Source organism: Coturnix japonica, chromosome 38, assembly GCF_054131305.1.
Source record: "Coturnix japonica strain WE chromosome 38, WE-NBRP24, whole genome shotgun sequence".
Lineage (NCBI taxonomy): Eukaryota > Metazoa > Chordata > Aves > Galliformes > Phasianidae > Coturnix > Coturnix japonica.
The window spans coordinates 5,189,563-5,215,863 of NC_140700.1; the positions used below are offsets into that span (position 1 = coordinate 5,189,563).

The 26,301-nt window shown below is 55.5% G+C and overlaps 1 protein-coding gene across 3 annotated transcripts in view; it reads left to right on the plus strand.

The window, feature by feature from the left end:
* Nucleotides 1-906: 906 nt before the first annotated feature.
* Nucleotides 907-26,301, plus strand: part of GRM4 (glutamate metabotropic receptor 4) — a 32,862-nt gene continuing 7,467 nt past the window's right edge. Inside the window, exons 1-8 of one of the 3 annotated variants that reach the window (XM_015885369.3) lie at nucleotides 907-1,248; nucleotides 7,084-7,827; nucleotides 12,574-12,790; nucleotides 20,925-21,060; nucleotides 22,357-22,511; nucleotides 22,668-22,808; nucleotides 24,863-25,063; nucleotides 25,846-25,982. In XM_015885369.3, coding sequence (XP_015740855.2) covers nucleotides 7,309-7,827; nucleotides 12,574-12,790; nucleotides 20,925-21,060; nucleotides 22,357-22,511; nucleotides 22,668-22,808; nucleotides 24,863-25,063; nucleotides 25,846-25,982 — 1,506 coding nt within the window. In that variant the 5' untranslated portion in view covers nucleotides 907-1,248; nucleotides 7,084-7,308. Of the gene's footprint in view, nucleotides 1,249-2,584; nucleotides 3,553-7,083; nucleotides 7,828-10,032; nucleotides 10,199-12,573; nucleotides 12,791-20,924; nucleotides 21,061-22,356; nucleotides 22,512-22,667; nucleotides 22,809-24,862; nucleotides 25,064-25,845; nucleotides 25,983-26,301 lie in introns of those variants that run through there. The other 2 variants (XM_015885370.3, XM_085527236.1) reach the window with 2 other exon arrangements.

Genomic DNA, 26,301 nt, shown 5'->3' on the forward strand with positions numbered 1-26,301 from the left:
TGCTTTGTGTTTTGGGGCAGGTGGAGCTGCAGCATCCCCTGTGTGCAGGGCCTGGGGTGTCTGAGCACATGCAAGGTGTGCTCTGCCACTGCTCCAGTGACCGATTATCTCACACTCATTACTGTGATGGATTGGAGCAGTTAATGTGTCAATGGTCATTACTTGGGGGCTGTGTTTTCTCTAGATTAATGAATCGATGCGACACGATGGGCTCCTTAGAGCTGCCAGAGTCCGGTGGGTTGTTTAATAGCAACAAAAACAGGGCAATGCATGTGCACAGCCATGGGAGTGTGCACAGAGTGGGTGATGGGGAGATGGGCAGCAGTGCAGGGTGATGTGCTGCTGATTTCATTGGGAGAAGGTGGAATTTGGGGACAGCAGACAATGCACAAAGTGGGAGCTGAGCCTGGAGCAGGGACTGTCCTGTGCCCACCCCTGGCACCGGAGGGTCTTTCAGGGCTCGGCAGTGGCTGCAGCATTTGTAGCCCTCAGTTTTATGCTCCTCTGCTCCTGCAAATGCAGAAATTACAGAACGTGACCCACGAGGTGTGGGAGCTCTGGGTGCCTCTCAGTGCTGCTGCCGTGCTCGTGGCTCCGCCGACGGCTGCAGGTGATGGGAAGGGACGGGAGGAGAGGACAGAGATGAGCAAAATCCACCTTGATGCTCCGTGCCGGGAGGGGACGGGTCCGGGGGGCACGACGGTATCGGCACCGTGCGCCGCAGTGACCGCAGTGACCGCACTGCCGGGGTGGGGGCGGGCGGGGGTGCGGCTGATCCCCCTCCCTGGCCCAGGGTGGGGGGTGGAAACGGGGGGCGTGGGGCGCCCCATCAACCCCCCCAACTCTCCGCGCTGCGCTGCTGCTTTAAAAGGCTGGCAAACCCCGCGGCGGGCTTCCCAGCGCTTCTTCATGCAAAACTTCCCCGGCCCCAGCCCTCCTCCTCCTCCTGCTGCTCTTCCTCCTCCTCCTCCTCCTGCTGCTCTTCCTCCTCCTCCTCCTCCTGCTGCTCTTCCTCCTCCTCCTCCTCCTCGTCGCGGCTGCGGAGCGCGGCGGGTCCCGCCCGGCTGCGGCTCTCTCGGCTCCGGGCCGGGGCCGGGGCTGCGGGGGGGGTTGTTCCCGGCAGGGCTCGTCCCCTCCTTATGCCGCAGGGCCCCCCCTGGCTGCCCGAGCCCCCCCCGGGGCCGGAGGCGGCGGCCGCGGCCGGAGAAAGGGGTCGGAGCCGCCGCCAACTTCGTGCGCTGCCCGCGGGTAAGTGCGGGGCGTCCCCCCAACCCCTCCCGAACCTTCCTGCAGAGCGGCTGCCCCCTCCTCCCATCCCTGCAGCCCCGCTCTCTCCGCTCCAGCATTCCCCCCCCCCCCCCCCCCCTTTTTTTTTTAATATATAATTAATTTTTTAATTAACGGTGGGGGCTGCGGCGGTGGGGATTGCAGCAGGGAGCCCCTCGCTCTCCCTCCCTCCACACCCTTCGACCACAGCTTGTCCCAAGCGGGTCGGGACCCCCCCCCCCCCTCACTGCATTATTAATAGCGATGGGGCAGCCCCTCGACTCCCCGCTGCGGGACACGGAGAGGGGGCACCCCACGGCTCTGCCCTGAGCCTGGGGGAGGGGAGGACGGGACAGGGAAGGGGGCTCGGGGCGGGGGGTGCACAGCAGGGACTGAGCGCAGGGCAGGGGGATCCCGGGGGTGGGAGTTCCCCCATTACAGCTCTATGGGGGCTGGTGGGGGCGCAGCCTGACGCGGAGCTGCAGCAGCCCCATCTCCGGGCTGGGAGCCGCTGTGCACACGCAGCTCCCGGGGTTTGTTTTCCTCTGTCGCCACTCGGTGGTTTTATTTCTTCCTTTTTTTTTTTTGCTGGGAGCCGAAGTTGGCAGCCGTGGGAAAAAAGCGGAGAACTCTCCCAGCGCCTCTAAACGCGGCCCCGCCGCTCTCCCTCCTCCTCCTCCTCTTCCTCCTCATCCCCCGGTGCGATGAGCTGGCCGTGCTCTGCCGCTGCCCCGGGGGTAGAGCCGGTGTCTGCGGCGGAGAACGGAGTGTGTGTGTGTGTGTGTGTCGGGGGGGGACCATATCATATAGGTGATGTGGGGCTGGGGGTGCGCACAGCTGGGCTGGGGGGTTGGGGGGGGGGGGGTCTGTCGGTGCTGGCTTTGTGCCGGTGGGGAAGGATGGAGCGGAACCGATCTGTTGAATGAAGCGAGGAGCTGAGGCAGATGCCAAGAGGAGCGGCAAAAGAAAAAGCTTTTTTCCTTCCCTGCCGTCGTTGGGTGGGAGCGGGGATTTTTCTGCACTGCTGCGGCTGGTGGTGGTGGGGGGGTGGGGGGGGGGGCATTGGGTGCCCTGTGCAGATGAGCTTTGTAAGGGCAGCAGTAGGCTCTGGTTGCCCTGGGTTTGTGGATATGAGTAGATCTGTCTGCGGGGCTGCAGCAGGGCTGAGCTGGAGCTGTTTCTCTGCACCCCAGGGATGCAAAGAGGGGGCTTTCCTGGTGGGTTTATCAGCAGGAGCTGAAGCTGCTGCAGGCTGAGCCTGGATCCCGGGGCACAGAGCTGCCGTTTGGAGGAGCCCACCGGCTCCCCAAAAAAAGGGCATCACGTGCCTCAACTTTGGCATCAGTTGGGAGGAGGAGGAGGATGGTTCGTCAGCTCAGCCACCCCCTCCCAGCTCTTCCCAGAAAGGCAACGGCTTGAAGAAGTGGCAGGTCCTAATTATAACGTGCACCAACCCAGCTCTGAGCCCACCGTGGGCACCATCCCCTTCATATCTCATGGTGGGGCTTCCTTTTCATGGCAGCCCTGGGTTTTCTGATGGCCCTGCACCAAACCTGGCCGAGGGATCTCTGTGTTTGCAGGGCTGGGTGCAGGCAGAGGTTGGTGCTTTTAGAGGGGGAACTCTGGCATGATGGGGAGTAGAAACAGCGCCCAGCACTGCGGGCATCTCTGGGCACCAACATTTCAGCTGTGCTCCCTTCCCAGACCATTCTGACGTGCAGAACTGTTGTGTTTTGCTGTGTGGCAGCAGGGCTCCTTCCACCCACCTCGGAGCTGTTTGCTGGGTGCAGTGGGAGCCCGGTGAGGTGCAGCGCTGCCGTCGATGCTCTGCAGCCGAATCCTCCTTTCTTGCCTTCCCCTCGTTGTGAGCCAATCCTTCAAAGTGAGGGATTAACCGTGGCCTGCTTTGCAAAGGGAGGGGGAAGGAGAGCGTTCGCCTGCAGTTAAGGGTATATATATATATATTTATATATATATACAGCATGATAAATACTCCTGGAGTGATCCGCGCCCAGTGGGAGCTGCTTTCACAGGGCTGCAGCAGCCTGCAGGGCAGCGTGGAGTGGTGGCACCCAGCGTGGGGCTGCTGCTGTCCCCACATCTGTGGGGCTGAGCCGGGGAACATCAGCCCCTTCCTGCAAAGCACCGAGTGTGGCTGCAGCAGATCCTGGAGTCTGCAGGAGCTCACAGAGCTGAGGGGGCCGGCAGGGCTGGGGTTGTGCAAGCATTGGGATTTCTATCAGTCTGTGCATCCATCTGAAGGAGCTGCATCCTGGGGTGGATCAGGTGAGTTTTGGGGTTAAAATCCGGGGTTTCTGCTGCCTGCTGAGCCGTGGCTTTGTGAACACTGGGGCACTCGACCTGAATACTTAAGATTTTGCCTGGCGAGAGAGAACTTAACCCGGCATCTCCTCCTTCAGCACGTCTGAATTCCGCTGTGTTTGACGGAGGCTTTGCAATTAAAAAAGCAGGAGCCAAGGCAAAGCTCCCCTCAATAGACTGCAAGTGGGGAAGAGCTCGAGTGAGCTGACTGGGGTGTTGTGCTGCGCTGCTGTTCCTGCCTGCTGAAGGATGAGCAGGTGGGCAAAGGAATGGCCTTGATTTCCAAGAAGATGCTGGTGAGGGAATGGCAGCAGCGTGGGGACATGGCAGGGGTCTGCCTAGAGGGGTGGGTGGGATGAGGTGGGTACCCACTGCTGTCCTGCATTGAGCCTCCAGCTCTGCGTGGGATATGGATGTTGCTCCTCTTGGCTTTGCCTGCAGTGATGCAGACATGGGGAGTTTCTGTCTGATTGTTCCTGGCTCTGAGGCAGCACCAGGATGGGGAAGGGAAATTCTGCAAACATTGCTGGTGGTGCATTCAGAGACGGGATCCGACTGCCTCACCCAGAGCTGCACCAGCCTTGCTGCTTGCTGGATAGTCCTTGAGGTCCCTTCCAACCCAAGCCATTCTATGAGTCTATGATTGTCACCCTGGGAGGAGCAGAGCCCCTGTGAGGTTGAGGGTCCATCTCTGGAGCGCTGCATCCAGCTGCATGGAGCTGGGGGTGCATCACTGCCTGTGGCAGCTCTGGGCTCCTCTGCAGCTGATGCACCTCAGCTGAGCCTCGCTGGTGCAATGCTCACAGCTGCAGGAACTGAAGCCTGTTTGTTGGTGGCTGGGGAAGGCTGTGCCAGGCTGGGTTCCTCAGTGGGCACTGGCAGCGAGGATGGCCGTGCCTTGGGGATGGCAGGTGGCTCAGGAGCACGGCCACCACTAGAGGGGGGCAGGATGACACCGTGCTGCACCTCCTGCATCCCCAGGGTGCTGGGGCGCCTCCTCCTGCCCCCTTGGCTCTCCCTGTCCCGACATGGTTTGGGGGGCAGCAGCCCCATTCTGCAGCTCTGGGTGCTGGTTGGATTTATCTGACCCAAGCAAGGCAATAATCCGTGGGATTTCCTGCTGGGTCTGGAAATATGCTTGGCTGGGATTAGTCCTTGCACCCTATGCCAGGTCTCAGATCTGAGCATTGCAGGGCTGGGATGAGGGTGATGATTGGGTTCATTGCTCACCAACAGAGCGCTTGGTGGAAACAAGAGGCAGCAGCCTTGCTCCTCAGCCTGCCTGGGATGCATGCATACATACACCGAGGTGCTTGCAAACATGTGTGCTTTTTCTTTGCTCATCAGGAGCACAGCTCAGCCACCTCGCTGCTCACAGGTGTGCTCCCACCCCACCAGTGCTCATACAGGTGTGCCTCTCCCTCCAGATATGCAGGAAGGGCTGCAGGGTTTGCAGCTCCCATTCCTTGGGATGGACCCACCTCCTCCTCACTCTGATTTTTAGGGTGAGGATTCCTCATCCAAGGGATGTGTCTTGGAGAAATGGCTTCTCATCTCCTGCCCCTTCTGATGAGATCTTGGGCTGCTGGCAGCGCAGGCTCGTACTGTAATTCAGGCTGCATCTCCCTAATGATTCAACAAGGGATTCAAACCAGCTCTCCCCTCCCCATTATTTGCGCTTTTTTTTTTCTTGCCTGCCATGATATTTTTACCTTCAGTTCGTTCAGTCTGTATGATCAAAGGAGGCACAAAAGGGAGAGAGCAGAGAGGGAAAAGCTTACAAGAAGAAAGGCAGAGGCTGTGGGCTCTGGGGGCTGCAGGCTTTGGGGGGGGGGCAGCTTCTGCTCTGAGCTGCTTGGAGCTCCAACAGCAGAACTGTGGCTCCTGGGCTGAAGGCACAAGAAGAGATGCAATTGTAGGTCCTGGGTGCAGGAGGTGCTTTGCTTTGCCCTGCTCCATGCACAGGATGGTGCTTGCAAAGCCCCAGAGGAGATGGGACTGTCCCTGTGGCATTATGGTCCTTCCCCTATTCCCCATCCCTATGGGATGCACTCAAGGTTGTGCCCATGGGACTGCATTGCTGGGAGGTGGCATTGAAGCTGGGGCAGCTTTTGTGCTGCAGCACTCCCCAGCTGCTGCCTTGGGAAGCACAGAGCTCAGCACTGGGTAATTCTGGTTGTCTTAAAAGCCCCAGCTGTCAGAAATGCTTTGGAGATGGGCCTTCAAGTGGCTCCAACAGGCAGGGATGTACATAATTCATGGGGGTCAGTTGAGGCAAGGGCCCTCCCAGCTGGTGAGGCTGCAGAGCTCTGAGTCTCCTCCATGGGTGTAAAGGGGCTCAGCTCCAACATCACCCCCAATGGGGCTGGGGAGGGTCCGGCCCAGCAGGTGCTGGTCATTGTGCTCTGTACCAGAGCTGAGATTAATTTAAGCTGTTCTTTGGGTCTTTCCAGCCTGTCCTACTTGGGGAATGCATCTGTCTGCTGTGCTCTCTGCTTTTTGGTGCCTTGCATTAATCATGTGCTGCCCTCGCAGCATCCATCAGCAGCTGCTACAAGGGAGGACCTGCTCCAGAGGGGAAACTGAGGCAGGGGTGTGCTGCGGGGCTCTGATCCACTACTCCTTCCCTGTAGGAACCCAGCTTGGGGGCCGAGCACCTTTGCAATCAGCTGCTTTTAATTTGAGCCAAGAGTCAGTCAGCTCAGCTCAGCTCACCTCCCTGGGGCAGGCAGGAAGCCAAACCTGCCTTGCAGCTTGGGTGAGCCCTTGGTGCTGTCGATATTTGCTGTCCATAACTGCTGCTCGCAAGAAAGCAGCAGCCGATGCAGAGCTCAGCAGCCTGAGTGAAGAGCAGCAATGCTTAGGGGGCATTTTGGATACAGAATTCCTGGTGTCTTTGCTGCACAGACAGATCAGCTTTTGTTTAAAGCCTCGATCAGCTCTGAGCCTGATTTGCAGCACAGGTGTGCAGTGTTGATGGCAATGCCCTCGTGGCAGGTGGTGGGGAAGTTGTTGGGCTGCCTTGTCCCTGGGATTGAGCTGTTTGGTGCCTCCATTTCTTGGCCTCATTGCACAGGGATGAAGGCAAGCTGCTAATGGCAGCAGTCTGCACGTGGCAGGGCTGTGGATGGGGACTGGAGGATGTTGTGGATCAGGTAGGTGGGATGCTCTAAGGCAGGAGGGGTCAGGGCTGTGAGTGCTTTTGGGTTTGCCTCTCTCTGAATATTGTGCTGAGACTTGAGCCAATCTACCAGCTCTCCTGAGAGGCTTTGGGATGGGATGGGATGGGATGGGATGGGCCGGGTCCTGCTGCCTCCCTGCAGCCCATCCAGCCTCCCACCTGGCCCCACTCCTGGAAACATGTGAACCTCTTTGCCCAGATGCAGAAAAGTCCCATATCCCAAATCTTTTCCATTGGGCTCTGATGGAAGCTTGAAACCTTCTGTGCTCCTGTTTAATTTTCTCTCTCTTTCTCTCTCCCTTCTCCCTCCCAAGGGCTCTGCAGGAAGGACCCAAAGCTCTACTTGGTCTCACATCCCTGCCTCCTCTCCCCATCATAGCAATGCCAGCCCTGACACCCCATAGCAGCCCCACCACTCACTGCACACAGGGGGCTGGCGTCACCCATGGGCACCACTGACGGAGCTGCTGGAGCCATGCTGCCTGCCTGACCGCTGCCGGGTTTTGGGCCGCGCACTCTGCCCCAGCACGGCTTTGGCGATGAGCGGGGCTTCCTTTTGCATGGAGCGTCTCTCTTTCTGCCTCCTCCTGAGTGCCTGGAGCTGGGGTTGGGCTCCCGGGGGTGCCGCCAAGCCCAAGGGCCAGGGCTACCCACATATGAACTCCATCCGCATTGACGGGGACATCACTCTCGGGGGGCTCTTCCCCGTGCATGGCCGGGGTGCTGAGGGCAAAGCCTGCGGGGAGCTGAAGAAGGAGAAGGGCATCCATCGCCTTGAGGCCATGCTGTTTGCTCTGGACCGCATCAACAACGACCCCGACCTGCTCCCCAACATCACCCTGGGTGCCCGCATCCTGGACACGTGCTCGCGGGACACGCACGCCTTGGAGCAGTCGCTGACCTTCGTGCAAGCCCTGATTGAGAAGGACAGCACCGAGGTGCGCTGTGTCAACGGGGGGCCCCCCATCATCACCAAACCCGAGCGGGTGGTCGGCGTCATCGGCGCCTCGGGCAGCTCTGTCTCCATCATGGTGGCCAACATCCTGCGGCTCTTCAAGGTATGGGTCCCAAAAATAGGGGCAAAAACAACCGTGTGGGTAAAGCACCGCACTTGTTCACGCTTCCTCCTTCCTCCGTGGCTGGGGGCAGGCAGGAACTCTCACGAGCGTCTTTAAAACCATTTTTCCTGCCTCCCCCGTGTCCCCAGGGATCCCCTCCTCCATTCCCCTGGTGACAATGCTGCAGCAGCAGGGTTTTATCTCAGAAGGTGGGATGCTGGCACTGCCGGCATCAGAAGGGATGTGGGATGGAGATGGCCTTGCAGGTTACGGATGGGGATGTTGTCTGCAGGATGTGAGGGGCTCCTTTTTGCCACCTCCATCCCTGTGTGAGTTGCTCACTGAGTTTGGTCCTGGTGGGTCTTCCCCAAGGCAGACAGTGCTCATGTTAGAAGGAGCTATGCTTTCATGCGCACCATCCCAACGTGGTTATGGTGATGGGCAGTTTGATAAGGAGGTTTTGGATTATACACCCAAAATGTAGGGTCACACCTTGTTGAGTTGCTGGAGATGTGTTTGTTGCTGTGATGGAGCTATTGCAGGAGGGGATGCTTGGTGCTCCAGTCCAGGCATTATGTAGGGACACCACTGCATTCTGCTGCTGGTCAGGGTGTGCAGGAGGAGCAGAGTGCTTGTGGCTGTGGCATCATCTGAGGGCTGGCTCTCCCTCTGCTCCAACTGCATGAAAACCAAGGAGTTCATAATTACATCCCCCACGCTGTGCATCTATTTATCCACAGCAATGTCCTGGGGTGAGCACGAGTGTTTGAACAAGAGCCCCTTCAGCAGCAAAAAGCAGAGAGCAATGCAAACAGGCTGCGCACCCCGCAGTGCTGCATGCCCTGAGCCATGCTCTGGGTGCTGCCTTCCCTTTCTGAGCCCCCCCCAAGCCCTCCCTTCCCGCAGGGCTGGCTGCCTCCCCCTCCTCATCCTCACACTGCAGAGCACTGAGCCCTCCCGGGAGGGCTGGAGGCTGTTAGCAGAGCCTGAAAAACAGTTCGCTGATGGAGTTTGATTTTTCTGGGTCCCTTTTAAAAACGTGTTAATGTTCCAGGCGACGAGCGAGAGGGCTATTCAATAATTAAAATAATATAAATTAGAGGGAGCGGGAGGAACTTAAAAGCTATTTGCCGAGACAAAAAAGATTGAGGGCTTGCTTCAGAGAGGGAGGAAGGAGGCAGCGGAGTGACAGGCGGAGGAGTGCAGGGAGCTGCGTTGGGTTTGGGTTATTTTTCCTCTTTCTTCCCAAATTTGGTGGCTTGGGTGAAGCAGCAGCGACCACGCAGGGGGGACACAGCTCAGCCCCAATGGATGCTCCATGGCATTGGTGCTGGTGGCCCAGTGAGGACATGTCACAAACCTCAGTGTCCCCTTTGCAGCTCCCATCTCCCCACCAGGCACTGAGGATGGGTACATTGATCCTGCAGGGTTCTGTGTCCCGCCGTGCCCTGTGCTGCCTGCTCACCGTCGCTCTTTGTTATTCAAATAGTGGGTTTATGGCACGGACATGCTTAAAATGAAAATAAGGCAACTTCCATTTCACGCTGCCGCTGACCTTTAAGCGCAGGCGGCTCCGCTCTGAGGTTCAGCAAAGCGTTTTCCTCCCCAGGCACTGCTGTGCTCACGTTGCCTTTTGCTGTTCCCTTAAGAGACGATGCTCTGCTGCTGGGTTGGAGCCATAGATTTGACCCTGGGACCATGCACCCAACTGTTGCCAGAGCACCCTGGGTGCAAAGTGCCAGGACAGCTCTTGTGCCAAATAGAGCCAAGATAGATGCATGGAGATGAGCCCCTGGGTGCAGGGTGAGGCTGGGTGTGTTGTGGCAGTGGTCCCTCCGTGCCCCCTCAACCCCATCCTGTGCTCCCCTTCCCTGCACCCGGGTCTGTTCCATCCCTGTCCCTTCCCTACCAGCCCAAACCTGTTGGCAGTGAGGGCTGGCACAACGCTGGCAGGGCTTTTGTTGCTTCCAGGCTACATAAATAAATAACGTGTCCTTCGTTAGATGCCGCTGCCTAATTAAAGCTGTACATCAGTGGAACAACTCGCAGATGTGGCATCCTCTGTCCAAGCTGGTTTCATCTCTCCTCGCAGCTCCGCATGCAGAAAATCCTCCCCCCAAATCCCTGCTCTCGCCTCCTTGCGATAGCATCTCTCTGTCGTCACCACCAGAGCTTTCTGGCACGCTCCAGCTCCTTCCCAGCCCTGTCTGCTGCCTCTCCAGCCTCAGCGCTACCCACTTTCTCCTGATCAACCACAGTGATGTGAAAAGAAACCAAATCCATCCCCTGCAAATGAGGCTCCCAGAGGCTGTGGCAGGAGCTGGGCTGTGCTTTGCAATCCAGTGCTGACCCAGGGCAAGGATCTCCCCTGGTGAGTGGGCGCACCGAGCGCTTCTAGGCTCTCCTTTCCTGTGTTGCAGTGAGTCGTCGAGCTCTTTTTTAGCACAGGGGTGATGCACAGCATGAATAATTCACCCTAGGGAGGATGGCAGCCCGTTGTGCAGGAGCTGAGTGCACTATGGCTTCACTGGCTGGGAATGTAGGGCAGGTGCAGACCCTGTGGGGTGAGTGTTGGGGTGAGGGGGGTGGGTTTGCAGGATGGGAGCACATTGCTGCCTGCCCTGAGCTGCATCCCCTCATGTGTTGCTGTGTCACCCCAGTGGCATCGTTTGGGAAGCAGTGAGGCTGGTTATCAGCTCCATGGTGGGGTGGTTTTTGGGTACCTGCCCCCCATTTCCAGCTGGGTAACCAATAGGGCTGAGGTCTGAGCAGGCCCTGCAGCCCCCCCAGCCCCTTTGGCGCTTTCTGCTCTCTAATTAAAAGCTGCCGTCCAAATGGCTCAATGATGGAAATTCTAATTAAATCAATTCCATCTTGTCGGTGAACCTGAGGTTTGCATAAGATATGCATGAAATTAATAATTATAGTTAGGGAATTAGCTGCTCCTGACCCCATCTCTGGCTTGATGGGGGGGGGGTTGGAGGGTGCTGCTATGCTGAGTGTGGGGCATTGCATCTCTGTGTATCTCCTCTGGGGCCATGCTGAAGTTGTCACCTTTGTTGAATTCTTTCCAAGCTGGAACAAATTCTGCCCCTCCACTCTCAGACAAGACGCTGTATGAGCTCGTAGGCTGCTGCTGATGGGCTGGGTGTGAAAACTCAGTGCTTTTGTGGTGGAGGCATCAGGGGAGAGTTTGAGGTTGACCACAATGGCCCACTGCCATCAGCTGCTGCCTGCTCCCCTGCCATGCTCTGTGCCCTGGGGATGCCTTCTGGAGGTTGAGGGTGTTTCTGAACAATGCTGACTCTGAATCTTTGTCCGGAGTAAATGGGGAAGGAGGGGCTTTGTTCCACCTATCCCGGGGTTGCTGCTTGTTCTTGATGGGATAAAGGAGCTCTGGGGTGCAGATTTGATCCCACTCATTTCCCCGCCATACTGCAGCGTTCAGCTTGGGCTGGCCATGATCCGGGTGAGGAGCTGGGACCCACATGGTGCCTCTGTGACTTCATTCATTGTGCTGTGCCCAAACCTGCAGCTGAGATGCATCACCAGCTCCCCCCCACCTGCAGCTTTCTTCTTTCTAAGAACCTCGAATTCCCTGCCTGCATTTTGCTTTTATGGACCTGAAAGAACTTTTGTCTTTTATCTGAGAAAATAGCTGATGCCAGGAGTTGGGCTATTGTAAACCATGAGATCAAAAAGGCAGAGGGGGAGATAGGCAGAGGAAATCTATCAAATGGTCATTTGGGAACTGGTCTTTTATTTTCACTTCTATCCAAGGTAGTACAGTGAGAAAGAAAAGCTCTTTCAATTTGTTTATGAGAATCCAGCATCCTGCTACAGTCCGTGCATCAGTGGGTGTGTTGTAGGTATGTTTCCAAGCAGGGGTTGGACCAGGAGTTAATCCCACACATGTTTTCCATACAGAGCCCGGCTGCTCTTGCACAGCCCTTGGTGGCTTGCATGGGATGCAGCATGCTGGGGGCACAGCTGGGAGCTCCCTATCTCTGTCCCCATCCCAATCTCCATCTCATCTCCAACCCCGTCCTATCCCATCCCCATCCCGAACCCCACTCCATCTTCATCCCATTCCATCCCCAACCCCATCCTCATCCCCACCCCCATCCCCTGCTGAGGACACGTGGTTTTATTTAAACCATTTATAGAGCAATGCTACCAAACAGAGAAAAGGGATGGAGGGAAGCAGCCGCGCAGCCCAGCTCCCTCCCCAGACAAGAGATGGCTGGGCACACACCTTGCCAGCTGAGCAGAATGTTAATCACAACTTGTGCATCACCTCTTGGTTGCAGCTCCCCACTGAGCAGTCGTGGCCCCTCAGAAAGGAGCACAAAGCAGATTGTCACCGAGAATAATCCCATTTGTGTCCTCATAAAGGTTCCTTCCTTTCCTTCTCCTGCTCGTTCTCCTCTCCCTTTTCTCATCTCCAGCACTGCAGGGAGGTAAAGGGGTGCTGCTCCTTTCCAGGGGCCGTTTAGCATTCAGGTGGAGTTGTGGGTTTATAACATTGGGATCTCATTTAATAGAAAGTGAGAGCCTGGAATGGAAGAGGGGAAAATAATAGAGAAGCAAAGAGAAAACTGGAGCAGGCTGGGAGCACGAGTGGAGGAAAGGTGAGGGGAGATGGGGGAGCTGGGCAGCTCTATGGCGTTGGGAATGCGGGTGAGGTGAGGGCATGGATTTTGCCTCTTTCTCCTGATGCTTTTATCTTTCCCAACTCCCTCCCAGATCCCCCAGATCAGCTACGCCTCCACTGCACCAGACCTGAGCGACAACAGCCGCTACGACTTCTTCTCCCGCGTCGTCCCATCCGACACCTACCAGGCCCAAGCCATGGTGGACATCGTCAAAGCCCTCAAGTGGAACTACGTCTCCACGCTGGCCTCCGAGGGCAGCTATGGGGAAAGCGGTGTGGAAGCCTTCATCCAGAAATCCAGGGAGGATGGTGAGCAGCTTTCTCCTGGGTTGGGGACTCGGAGCGCGTTTTGGGGCAGAAAAGGCAATAGGATGATTTGCAGCTTGTCTGGGAGAGGGATGGCTGTGAGCTGGGGGCTTTGGGGCTGCTGTGGTTGCTGAGCTGTCAGGACATCATGGGGGCAATGTCTTCAGCTGGCTGCCTCTTGGCTGTGCATCCCAGGGCGATGTGCTGCCAGCTCCCCAGTGCTGACAGTCCGGATGGGAGCAGACGTCTGTCTGCAGGGCAGGGTGGCAGCTGCCAGCTCCTTTCAGGGAGCATCTTCAAATCCCATTCCCTGCACACGAGGAGACTTCAAACCTGCCGGGTCGTTGGCTGCCAAGCAAGTGCAAACTGATCCAACCCCCGCCCCCCTCCCTCTGTACAGAGCTGGGCGCCTTCCAGAAGAAAAAGACTTTTACAAATAGTCTCAGGTTTTAACAGAAAATAAAGTTGGCACCGGCACACGCTTCACCCAATTTGAGGGGAATTATCCTTGAGGGCAGGTGCTTTAACTTGTCTATAGGCTTTGGACAGGCGGAAAGTCTGCGCTCAGCAAAACTCTTTGCGAGGATTTGTCGGGAGGCAGAAAGAGTTTTGCTGACAGGAGCACTGGGATGCTTAGGAGGGATTAACAGCCTTGGGAGTGCTGCAAAAGCTCGTGGGTATCGGATGGATGCTGAGCACCCGCTGAGAGGGACAGGGACCCCTGGGCATCACTGCTGTGGGTATTAACACCACGAGCATCAGTGCAGGGAATGGCTCTGTGCACCCCCTGGAGCCATCCCAAGACCCCATGCAGGGAGTGTTGGGGCCAATCCTCACCCCCCATCACTTCACCTCTGCAGCATCGTGTGCATGGGGTGAGCTGGGAGCTGAGGAGTGTTTTCCGAGGCAGTTAAAGCCCTGCAGAGAGCCGGCTGCTGCCTATTACTGGCTTAACTGTGTCTGAATGGCACATTAAGTTCTGGCAAAATCGGTGGGACACCAGCCTATCTGGAGCTAGTCAAACTGTGTTATGGCCTTATAAATGGATAAAGGGAATACAAACTTCTAGGTGACGAGCTCCTAATCAAAGCCCTATAAATAGGAACAGCGTTAATTCTGTCTCTCTCTCTCGCTGTGGCGCTGGGAACCGGCTGTGCTTTTAATATGCAGAGAAGCCCATCTGGGGATTCAACCTGGAAACTGCTCTTCAGGATTTTGACTTGAAAAGCAGAATATTTCCATGGCTCTGCGGTCCTGCAGGAGGATGTTTCAGAGCTGGGGATACAGTGACTCGAGGCTGTCTGTGTGGCTCAGCACAGCCCATGGTGGGGATGTGGAATGGTGCTGGGGTGCTCACTGTGCTGTGTGTGCTCAAAGTAAGAGTGAGTGCAGGCTGCTGCAGGGGCTGCATGGGGCTGGGGGTGTGAAGGTTGGGTGTGAGTGGTACCCAGGGGCTGTAGAATGGGGGAGTGATGCTTATGATGCTGCAGGAGGTGCATGGGGTGGTACCTGGGGGATGGGGGAGGATGATGCTTGTGATGGGGAGGGATGATGCTCAGCAGTGAGCCGAGGGCTGTGTTTGTGGCTCTGTTAACAGTGTAGCTGTTGTCTCTGCTGGGGTTTGTAAGTGCTAACTGCAGCCCCATCTGCTTAGGGATGGTGGGAATAAAGTGAAAGCTACTTTTCTGAGGATGAGGGATATACTGCATGACACTGAGTGTGGTTTGCCACCCAAAATGTTGGGTTTCCTGGCTTGCATTGGGCCGGCAGGTTCTGCTGAGTGCCCACATCCTGTGGCAGGGGAAGAGCTGATGTATCTGCTGGGTGACATGGAGAGGTGGCATGGTGTTGGGCTCTTCTAGTCCTACTCCTTATTTTAGAGCAAGCACAGCACTGTATGGCCCAATGATAACCAACCCGGCAGCCCTCTGTGGGTCTGGGTGTGGGGTGGAGCGAGCCGGGGGACTGGGCACCATTAGAGCCTCCATGACACACCAGTAAGGGGTGGTGCTGGGAGCTGTGCTCCCTCCGCAGCCCTCCTGGTTGGAGATACCTGTGGTTGATGCTCACTGCTATAACCAGATGGTTAATGATATGATGGTGTAATTGCAGTATAAACGAGTGTACACGGAGCCGAAATGCACGCGTATTAATCCGGGGCTGAGGCAGTCCTGTAATTTGTGTATCCACATAACCCAACGATTATGTGCATTAGTGATAATTTAGTTATCAAAAAGCATAATTCCACTGTAATTGCGGCAGAGCGGTGGTATAAGTGCAGCCCGTGCCTTATCAGCACAGCGCTGCTCCCCTGCTCCCTTCCATCAGCCGCTGCCACTCGGCTGCCAGCAGGGGGTCGGGGCTGCGCCTTGAGCATCAACCAGTGGGGTGTCCTCAGCTTTGTCTTTGCTTTTTGTCTCTTCCCTTTTCCTTTTTCCTCTTCCCCTTCCTCCTTCCCTCCCTAACCCCTCCTCTTCTCCATCCCTTCCCCCCCCCTTTCCTCTCTTCCTTTCCCTCTCCTTTGCTCTTTTCCCCTCCCCTTTCCCTTTCTCCATTCCCTTTCATTAAGAAGCCTCCTTCAGCCTCGTGCTCTGTGCTGCCCATTGCAGTGTTTTAGGAATAGCCGGGTTACGCCTCCATGTCCCCTATCAATTCAGATGGCTCTGCTGCCACCACATCCCTTTACACCAGCACTGGCAGAGGGCGAAGGATCCTTCCTCTCCTTTTTACAGCCCGTTCTCCTATGTCTGGCTCTCATTTGCACTCCTCCAGCAGCATAAAGCAGCCGGCAATTTATTTCTGCTTTCAGGTGCCTGCAGACTGTTAGGATGATGTAGCAGAGCTGCTGTAGGGCTGAGGATCCGGCCCCGGCCGCCGTTAGTCACACAGCAGGACTGCGGGGTGCAATGCCTGGGGACACAGCAGTGTCCCCCCCGCAGCCTCTGTTCTCCCCCCCTCTGTGTTGCTCCTCCAGTACATCGCCGCGCTTCATTTCTCATGCCAAGCCTGAGCGTTCCGAGTCGGTTTTTATTTCCATCAGGCAATAATGCTCATTGCTGTAGTTAGCAGTTAGCATTCAAGCTGTTTGCTTTCTGATGCATTAGCAACTTGACCTTCAGTTTCGATTGCGAGCGGATCCTGGTGCTAAACCCGCTGCAGCGCCGCGGTTACGGCACAAAGCAACCCCTCACCAACGGGATGGGAAGGAATTCACCCCAGGGCAGTGTGCTCTGCTGAGTGACCCATGGAAAACCACCCTGCAGCTGCGGGCTGCAGCCTGACCCTGCAGAGCCATTAGGTTTTATATACTGCAATTACTCCTTGGCCTCCGGGGGCTGCGCTGATGGCAGGATGGCCATCATTCATCAGCAAGGAGGTTTTTCAGGTGCTGGAGTTATAAAGATGGTGTTTCATTCAGCATTAGAAGTGCATTTTCTTTTCCCACCTGCCCTGCAAGGACGGTGGGTGTTGTGCATGTTTGCATCTAGGTTGGCCCCAAAGCCAGCAGTGGGTTGTCCCAACCCATGGTGTCACTTAGAGGGGACCGAGCTGCTGCCGTCTCCATGCTCTGTGTGCTGACACCTCTGCTGTCACTCGAGCTCTTGGAGGTGAAGGATGAGATTTATGCTTATGTAATGGAACTGGTTGGCGCTCGGCGTGCTGTGCCACGCGCCGTGATGTGCCGCGCTCTGCTTTGTGAAGAGGGCAATATTTCCAGGCGAGTGCAAGGCTCCTCCGTCATGTGCCCGGATCAATTTCACACTGTCATTTCCCCCCTCTCTTGTTTTATCCTTCGCTGAGTTTTCTATATTTTTAGTTAAGGGCCTGATACATATTTGTGATGCATTTGTTCATTACCATGTGACATCCGTGGCTGTCGCTCCGCTTGGCGCTGGGCTCATTACTTTTGGCTGATGCATCAGAATGTCACCCCAAAAGGGGCTCTGACACTCACAGCTGAGCAGGGACTTTGGGCTGCTCTCAAACCTTCGGTTGCAAGCAGATAACTGGGTACCACAGACAACAGGTTTGATGTGTGGATGTGCACGTGGCTCACCACGGGTATCTGCTGACACTGGGGAGCTCCCTGTGCTGTGTCCTGTGGGTGGGATGCCTGTGCATCTCTGAGCATCTTCTACCCAAGGACTTCAGTTTCCCTACCTAAAATAACCTCGCTGCCCTCAAGCTGTTTGCTGGTGGGTGCTCCCAGATCCCTCCCCCCACCTCCCTTCAGACCCAGGGCTTGGTGTGCCTGCAATCTGCCTGTAAATAAGGCTGACCTTGCCTCTTTGCTCTGTTCCTGGTTACTTGTCTGGCTGTAATCCCTTTGTGCTCCGGAGAGCAGCAGGACAAAGAGGAGCTAATAGCTGTGGTGGAGGCAGCGCTGGCTCTAAGCTGGCTCTGGGCTTTGCAGGCAGCCCACGTTGCTTGTTGATATGTCTGGCTCCTGTCCCATCCCCAACAAGGTGATGCATGGTGGGATGTTGTCCTCTCTGTGGTCTCAGGGGGACCACAAGGGGAGGAGCAGAGCAGGGTGTGTATAACAGGGTCCTTTCATTGGGGTGAACCCCAGGCTTTGAGGCTGTGCCCTGTCTTGCTGCCCAGAAGCACTGAACCCCACAGTGCCATCACCACGCAGCATCCCTGGGCTCCAGGCTGCAGTGAAGGGAAGAGTCACTTTTTCCCCCATTGCAAATGTATTAATTACTGCTTTAGGCCCAGCAATGCGGGTGGTTGAAAAGCAGGCACAAATTGCTCAGATCCATAACGTCTGATGAGATTTCAAAGCACTGAAGAGCAGCAATTGAATGCATTCCAAGGCCAAGGCTGGCGGTGAGTGCCAGCAGCCTCCTGTGATGGAAGCTCGATGTGATGCAGAGCGTTTTGAGGGTCTGGGATCCCACTGGTCTGGTGTGACTGGGCTGGGGGAGCTGCCTCTGCCCCCTGCTTTCCATCCCCAGGAGGGACAGGCAGAGATGCCTGTCTTGCAGTGAAGTGCATTGAGCTTTGCTACATGTGGAGATGCATCAGGGCTGGTTTGGGGTGACAAAGTGGGATGGTGTCTCCCAGTTTGCTCATGGGCTGCTGGCAGAAGGAGCAGCCAGAGGTGCCCAGCTTTGGCCTCCTGCCCCAGCTTGGCCATGGGTTTGCAGCATCCCTGCATGTCCCTGTGCCAAGCAAGCATAGGGCTGCTGCTGCTCATGCCAAGTCATTTACAACATACCCCACAGCCGGGCTGTGCGTGCCCTGATGCTCTCGCAGCCCGGAGGGGTCCATGCACACCTCTGTGTGCAGCAGGGCTGAATCAGCCCCAGCTTTTCTCCAACCCAATGCATTTGCACAGCGCTTTGCAGCTCCGCAGGGAGCCCGGGCAAAGCGCTCCCTGATTGATGGTGTACGTTAGCGACAGCAAAAGCTTATTATCTACCTGCAATCAAGAGGGCACTTGAGTGCTGCGCTTCCCGGAGCAGCTGTGCTCCCACCGAGCCTGTAATGGTGGAGATTAAACCCTGACCTGTGTTTGACAACACGTGTTAACCCCACTGTAATGAGGAGAGTACCAGGAGAGCGGCCGATGGATGCTGGGAGGTGATGCTATGGGAAGTGGGACATGGCCACGTGCTGAATATTTCCCCCTCTGATGCTGTGGGACTGGGCTGTCCCAGCTGCGAGGTGCAGAGCTGGGTGCAGGAGTGCTGGCCTGGCCCATTTCAGGTGTACAGCTGGACCCGTATTGCTCCTCTTTGGCTCTCCCTCAAAACTGGGGGAGGAGAGGTGTCCCCAGAGCTCAGCTCCTGCCCCCTGCCCAGCCATGGGGTGCTGCAGGCAGGGAGCAACGCTGCACTGCTGACACAGGAGGGAGAGCAGCCACTGCATCCCCACCACCGCCTCCTCCTTTGCCATAAAGGAGTGCTTTGACTAAATGGATTTTTGCATGGAGACAGCGGGAGCATCGTGGTAAATCCCCTCCCTGCAGCAGTGGGGGGTATGAATAATGCAGGCACTAAAAGCTGGGGCTGCTGGAGCACTGAGATGCTCTGCCCTTCCCCAGCCTCCCCCACTGCCATTGGCCTCTTTTTCCAGACCATTAATTAAGGAGAAAAAAAAATACATGTAATTGGTCTTGCCAGCTTTTGTATGATGGGTGGAGGAGGGCTCTGGGGCTTTCACCTGAGCTGCTTCTGTGTTGCTATTTTGGAGTACAGAGAGCCCCAATTAGCTTTAATAAACTGGAAGTGGTTGCAGACACTGCTGTCTGTCCTTAGGGCAGTTTTCCAGCCATGCTGGAGTTCCCTCCTTGCTTTTCCCACCTGCTGGCCTGGCTGCATCCTGCTCCCGTGCCCTGCTCTCTCCAGCCGCTGCAGTAATAAGTTCCTCATTATGCCCTAATTGGCCGTATCCTTTTTTTGTTACCATCCTCATTAGTGTGATTTAACGGAGCTGCTGCGTAACTCAGCTTCTTCTGAATTGCCATCGATTTCATCTCCTTTCCTATTTATTTATGGGCCCATCTCTTGTGCCACCTCCTTGTCCCATGCATGCAAGCAGCCAGCCCTTTCCGCTGGCAACATTTGTCCCCTTATTTTTTCTGGGCACTGATGTTGCTCTAAGCAGATGAATGAGGAATGAACGCAATGCAGACCCCTCACTGCTGCCCTGGGGAAATCCCAAGGCTGGATTTGCTGCAGCCACACTGGGTATGGGCTGGTGCTGCAGATGATGAGTGCACACTTGGACCTTCATGTCCCTGTGCTGCCCACCTTTGTGCAGGAGCACACAGTGTTGTGTGAGCCTGGAGCACGGCGTGCATTGCTGGGAGCATCAGTGTCACAATGCTGTGCTGGCTTCAGCACTGTCACACAAAGTGTGTGCTCCTGCTTGACCGCACCGGGCTCTTGGAAAGCTCTGGTGTTTGCAAACTGCTGCTTTGCTTGGAATTTCTCCTCCTATTGCTATGGAAACTGTAATTAAGCTGCACTGGCTCCATAGGCAGAGCCACCGTCCCCGGGCAGTGATGTGTCTGTCCCGCTGGCGCTGCCGGCTGCTGCCCGCCGAGCTGTCCGGGAATCTGTTTATCCAACTCCCTCCTCTCCATCCATCTGGCTCCCCAGATGGGAAACAAGCAGCAAATTGGCCCAGTTTCTTCTTACCGAAGGAAACAAACCATGAAACGTCTCGGTGGTTTGGCTGCATTGGGAATGCAGCGAGCAGAGCCCCCAGCCCAATTGGAACATCCCCTCTCTGCAAAGGGGCAAAGGACATTATTTTGCTGGAGGGACTGAATCCTCCCGTCCATCCTCCTCCTGCTTCTCTCCTGTGCTGTGATCTGGGGAATCTCAACCCTCTGCTAATTGCTCTGACCTTTGCTTGAGCAGGGATCTTCTAGTGGCAGGTGAGTATCAGCTGTGTCATTTGCCATGCAAATCGACACCATCAATTACATCCTGAAGGTCCTGCAGTCTTTAATTTTCTCTCTCATCTCTCTCTCTTTATTGGCATCTGTGGTAATGCTGGAGCAGGAGGGCCCTGGCTTTTTGGAGCTGAGAACCCAGCAGCCACGTGCAGGGATGTGTCCAGCTGCCAGCTTCCCCTTGTCTCTTCTGTTTTGAATTAGCTGTTTCTGCACACTCCCCATGGCTGGCTGGGTGGTTGGCTTGGGAGGTTCTCCCCAGCCCAGCAGGAGGAATAAGGGGGTCTCTGGGCATGGAGTGGGGCTGCAGGGATGAGAATGAATCCCTTTGTGTGGCTGTGCTGTTTGCCCAGGGCCAAAGGGCTCTGCCAGGGCTGTGGCCCATTGATGACTCTTTCCAAGTCCTGTATTTGAGCATTGCTTGAGTGGAGTCCTTTGCAAAAAGCCAGCACTGGTTCTTGAGGTGATGCTTCTGTGTGAGAATGGTGGCAGTCTGAAATTCCTGAGCCTTTGGACAGGGAGTTCAGACCCTTTGGGGATGGGGTGTGACGTGGTGTGGACTGAAGTGGTGGGTGGGAAGCAGGGGTGAGATGCTGGATATGAGGGAGAGATGCACTGAAGACTGAAGAGGAGGGGAAGGGTATTGGGGCACCGCAGGGCTGTGGGATGGGGCTGTCCCCATGGTGGGACCAGGAGGGTCTCAGTGCTGGGCTGTCTGTGCTGCAGGTGGTGTTTGCGTGGCCCAGTCCGTCAAGATCCCACGGGAGCCCAAACCTGGAGAGTTCGACAAAATCATCCGCCGCCTCCTGGAAACCTCCCACGCGCGAGCGGTCATCATCTTCGCTAATGAGGATGATATCAGGTGTGGAAGGGCTGGGAGGTGGGCGAGGAGGAGCTGCAGGGTGGGACAGATATATGTGCAACATGGAGGGGATGCACCTTGTATCTGTCAGGGCTGATTTCCAGCTGACCTCCTGGCTGCTTTGTGCCATTGAACTGCAGCAGCACAGAGCTCAAGGGAGAGAAATCCGCATTGTGCTGGCTCTGCACAGCCTCAGCTCCACCACAACAGATGCTGGGGACCCCTCCTCACTGCAGCCATGGAGCTCTCCATGCCTGGAGCTGATGAGCAGCTCCACAAGCACAGCAACACCTTGCAGCTACAGAATTGTTTGAGTCAAAAGAGACCCTTAAAGGCCACTTAGTCCAGCTCCCCTGCAATGAACAGGGGCATCTGCTGCTAGGTCGGGTTGCTCAGAGCCTGTTTGTGTTGTTTGTGGAGCTCTTGTTGATGATGGAGCAGAGTGATTCACATGGAGCTGCCCCTGATTTCCTAAGGATCTAATTTATTAATCAGCAAACATTATGTAAATGTGGGTAAACTGCGATTTGAAATCAGTTTACATCAGACGTGCAAATGCTGCGAGTTTCTTCCTTCCTTCCTTAATGGAAATGTCTGCAAACGTGACATTTACGTGGCTGTGTGTTGAGAAACAGGGGATTTACCTTGCTGTGCAAGCCCCATTAAGAAGGGTTTGCAAGCATTTACCCACCCAAACAGGATTATATTGCATGAAGAGAGGTTTCCACACCCCAGCTTACATGGGGCAGAGCATGGCTTTAACCAGGGCATGGGACAGCCCTCATGCAGGCCCTGGCAGTGCTGGATGGCTCTCTCCCATTCTTTGCTATGCAGATCAGAGCTGGGGGCACACAGGCTCTCCAATGCTGCTCAATTCCTGCCTGCTGCAGCATAACCTGATTTTGGTTTTTTTTAAGCCTAATGTTGGGTAATTAAGGGGGAAATTCAATTTCCAGTCAGCAGATATGCAAATGGAGTGGGAGAAGCAGCCCGTGCCCAGGCTGGAGAGGATGGAGGGTGCTGGAGTGGAGCAGTGTGGTTTGTTCTTGTGCACCCATTTATGTAGTGCTGATGGGGTGTTGGGGATGGGAGATACAGAAGGGTCTGAGCCCCGCTCCATGCCAGGCTGTTGTCTCCTTAGAATCACAGGATCTTGCTTAGGGTGCACTCTGCCCTCATCTGCTCCCTAACCTTCCCTGGCACTGAGATCAGGCTGACAGGCCTGTAGTTCCCCAGGTCTTTCTTACAGCCCTTATTGTAGATGGGAGTCTAGTGCCCATTGCTTTCTCTCTGCAGAAGAGTGCTGGAGGCGGCCAAGAGGGCGAACCAGACAGGGCACTTCATCTGGATGGGCTCTGACAGCTGGGGCTCCAAGATCTCCCCAGTGCTGCACCTGGAGGAGGTGGCTGAGGGCTCCGTCACCATCCTGCCCAAGCGTGTGTCTGTCAAAGGTAAGAGTCTCCTCGTTAGCTGTCCTCCTGATGGCATCCCATTAACCACAAGGTTTGTGCTAACGCAGCCCTTGCGTTTCCCACTGCGTTGCCCCAGGTGGGCACCTCCCTGCCAGCCCAGGGACTCACCCCGTTGTGTCCCCTCTTCCCGGGCAGGTTTCGATCGTTACTTCTCCAGCAGAACGTTGGACAACAACCGCCGAAACATCTGGTTTGCTGAATTTTGGGAGGAAAACTTCCACTGCAAACTGAGCCGGCACGCGCTGAAGAAGGGCAGCAGCATCAAGAAGTGCACCAGTAAGGAGAGTGGGGATGCTGCAGGGTCGTGTGGGATGTGCTGGGGATGTGAAGATGCTGCCCAGGGTGGGCACTAGGTCTGATTGCTTTCCCTTTATGATCTCTCAACTCATCCGTGTCCTTGTTGCTCAGGAGCTGCCAGCCCAGCTCGAGGAGCTGCATGGCACTTGGTGCTCTATGAGTGGCATTGAATGTGTTTGGCTTGTGTGTGTTCGGTCCTGGTCCCAGGGCTGCTCAGTGCTTCACACAATCCACGTGTATTGTAGTTTCAGTGGTAGGAGGTGAGCACCCCGGGGCATGTGCTGCTCTGCTGTTTGCCCTTGTGTCCTTGCAGACTTTGTGCTGCTGCAGGTGGGGAATGGAGCATCCTTGTGTGCTTTGACCGCAGCAGAGCTCAGTGCCAGGCTCCTGACCTTCTCCTTAAACCCCACTGGGTGTTTTTAGCCACTTCCAGCTCAACCGGTCTTGTAGGGATTAATGCAGCAAACAAGGCAAACAGGGGATCTGTCTTGCTGACAGCACGGCTGCCGAGGTGATGCTTGGAGGCTCAAGGAGGTGACATGTTTACTGAGAGATGGGAGAGATTTACTGCCTGCCTGGCACTGGCTGAAGACAGATAAGAGCCCAGCGGCTGGAAGGCTGCAGCTGGAAGGACGTGAGGACGTGGGCATGTCCCTGCATCCTTGGGAGGGACATCGGTGTGTGGTGCCATGGGATGGACAGACCTGGTTGTGCTTGTGAAGTCTGATCACAAAGGGGCTGATTTTTTGATTTAAATCACAGTGTTTGCTCACCCTCAGCCTCAGCTCAAACCACGTAGAGACAGGACAACTTCTCCTTGCTTTTGCATCCCCAAACCAGGCTGCAAGGTGCCCACCAGTGCAGATGGGGTGGAGATGGCTGATACCTCTGCTTTCCTTAACCCCCTTGGCTTCTCCAGACTGACTCTGTGCTGAGGTCTCTGGTGGGCTCACGAGTCCCACACTCATGGGTTTGTTTTGCTCCTGTCAAAAGCCGATGTTGGTGATGTGCTCGGAATCACTGCTAATCCCAAAGCCTCCTCCACTGCCGGAGAAAGGCCCTCAGAGAGGTGCCCTCAAAGGCCCCTCACGCACTTGAAAATTAATTATCAGCCCTGTAGAACGACGCACGACCCTGCTGTTATAATCAGCGAGGTCACATCCCTTTTGCAGCCCTAATCGACAGAGAGATTCATGGAGATTTATTGTCTCCGCATCGGGAACGCGACATCATGAACCTCAGCATCCTGCTCCGCATCGTCTCCTCTCAGCATCAGCCCAATTCCCATTGCGGTGGGTGGGCTTTCAGGGGCAGCAGTGGGGCTGGGACACCCCCGGGGGCTCAGCGCCTGCATGCAGTCTGTTACAGCCTTGCTTTAATGGGTAATTATCTTGACAAGATAGAGTGGCTTGTCTGCGTGCTGAGATGAATGTGGGGAGAGGCCCTACGTTGAGGGAGAAGATTAATAGCCCCTGTCAATAACGTGGAAGAAAGGATAACTTGACGGGTTTCGCATGAGTAATCCCCACGTAGTCCAAAAGCATTTTTATAACTTAGAAGAATGGGTTATAAATCCTTCTCCTTGATATCATCTTTTCTTGTTGGTCAGTTCACTATCAATTTACCTTAGCGTGCTGTCAGCTGTGCCTCCGTGCCCGGTGCTGCTTGTTCCCATCCCAGCATGGGGACACGGGGGTATCATCCTTCCGACTCCATGGAACCAGGATGAGTTTGAGTGCCCTCAGATGGAATGCTTGTGTCTCTTTGGAGGATGAGGGCTGTGCCTTTTGCTGGCAGGGAAGCTCTCCTTCCATCTGCCCAGGGTCAGGGCTCCCTGGTGCAGCAACACCTCGTGGGAGATGCTTTCTTAGCTGTAATTAACAGCGTGTTACATCGATCGATGTCTTCTGTTAAATGATGAACATGTTTCCAGTCCTATTAAGGGTGGTTATGACAGGAGAGGCAGGCAGCTGTTGCTGGCAATTAGTGGGTCCTTACAGCATCCTTACAGCACTGCTTTTGTGTGTCCACAGACCGGGAGCGGATTGGCCAGGACTCCTCATACGAGCAGGAGGGCAAGGTGCAGTTTGTCATCGATGCTGTCTATGCCATGGGACACGCTCTGCACAACATGCACAAGAACCTGTGCCCTGGAAAGGTGGGACTGTGCCCCAGGATGGACCCGGTGGATGGTGTGGAGCTGCTCAAGTACATCCGCAACGTCAACTTCTCAGGTCTGGGGCTCTGGGGAGCCCGTCCTGCTTGCTGGGTGTCCCCTGCCATGGGTGACACAGCACCCATAACTGGCTGCCTTGCATTGCTGCTGGCAGAGGTCCCACAGCATCACGCTGCTGTGCCCTTGTCTGTCCTCAGATCTCTGGAAACGCATCTTTTCCTCCGCTCCTCCTCTTTAATAAACATTTTCTGTCTTGTCCTCCTGATTGTTTCTATTTATCTCCTCTCTGTGATCTCCTCTGCAATGTCTCCTATTTATTTCTCCCTCTTGCTTGGTTTTTCTCTTCCCTCCCTTTACTGGTGTTATCAATTGACTTAACATTAAATCTATTCCTCAGTTTTTCTTAAAAGAAGTGCTAAAGTGGCCATCATAACAGCACTCCTTGCCTGGCACTACCAATAAATTCCAGCTCTTGGTGGGTCTGCTGGGCTGATCTGTGGCTCCCCATGTGGTCCTTGCATCAGCTCAGGCTCAGGAATGATTTCCTTTCTTTCTTTTCTCCCCTTTCGTTCCTCCTTTTCTTTCCTTTCATCCCCACTTCTCTCTCTTCCTCTTCTTTTCCCTCTTCTCTCTTTTCTTCCCTCTTTTATCCTCCTTTTCTCCTCCCTTTTCTCCTATTTTCCTTTTTTCCTTCATTCCTTTTTTTTTTCCCTAAGCACCCACCCTGAGCCCCAGCTGGCACTGACCACGTGGGGTGGAACACCAAACCCTTGGATGCCATCACTCACGGCACCCTGTGCTGTGGGGAGCTCTGGGTGCTGAGCAGTCCCTCTCCTGTAGGCATTGCTGGGACTCCAGTGACCTTCAATGAGAACGGAGATGCACCAGGACGTTACGACATCTATCAATACCAGATCAGGAACTCCACTCCTGAGTACAAAGTCATTGGGCAATGGACCGACCACCTCCACCTGAAGGTAAGGCAGGGGATCATCATGCAGCATCTGAGGCTCAAGGGGTGTGTGGATGCAAAGTCAGGCTGCCAATGCTGTGGTTTGGCAAACGTCAGCAGGTGTCTGGCTCAAGCATCAGCTAGAGCACCTCTTAAATGAAGAAAGGTCAAGGGAGCATGGAATAGGGGAGGCTCTGGGGAGACCTTATTGTGGCTTTCCAGTCCTAAAGGGAGCCTATGAACAAGAGGTAGATCAACTTTTCAGGTTGTCTGATAGCGATAGGACAAGCGGGAATGGTTTTAAATGAAAAGAAGATGATTCAGGTTAGATGTTAGGAGGAAGT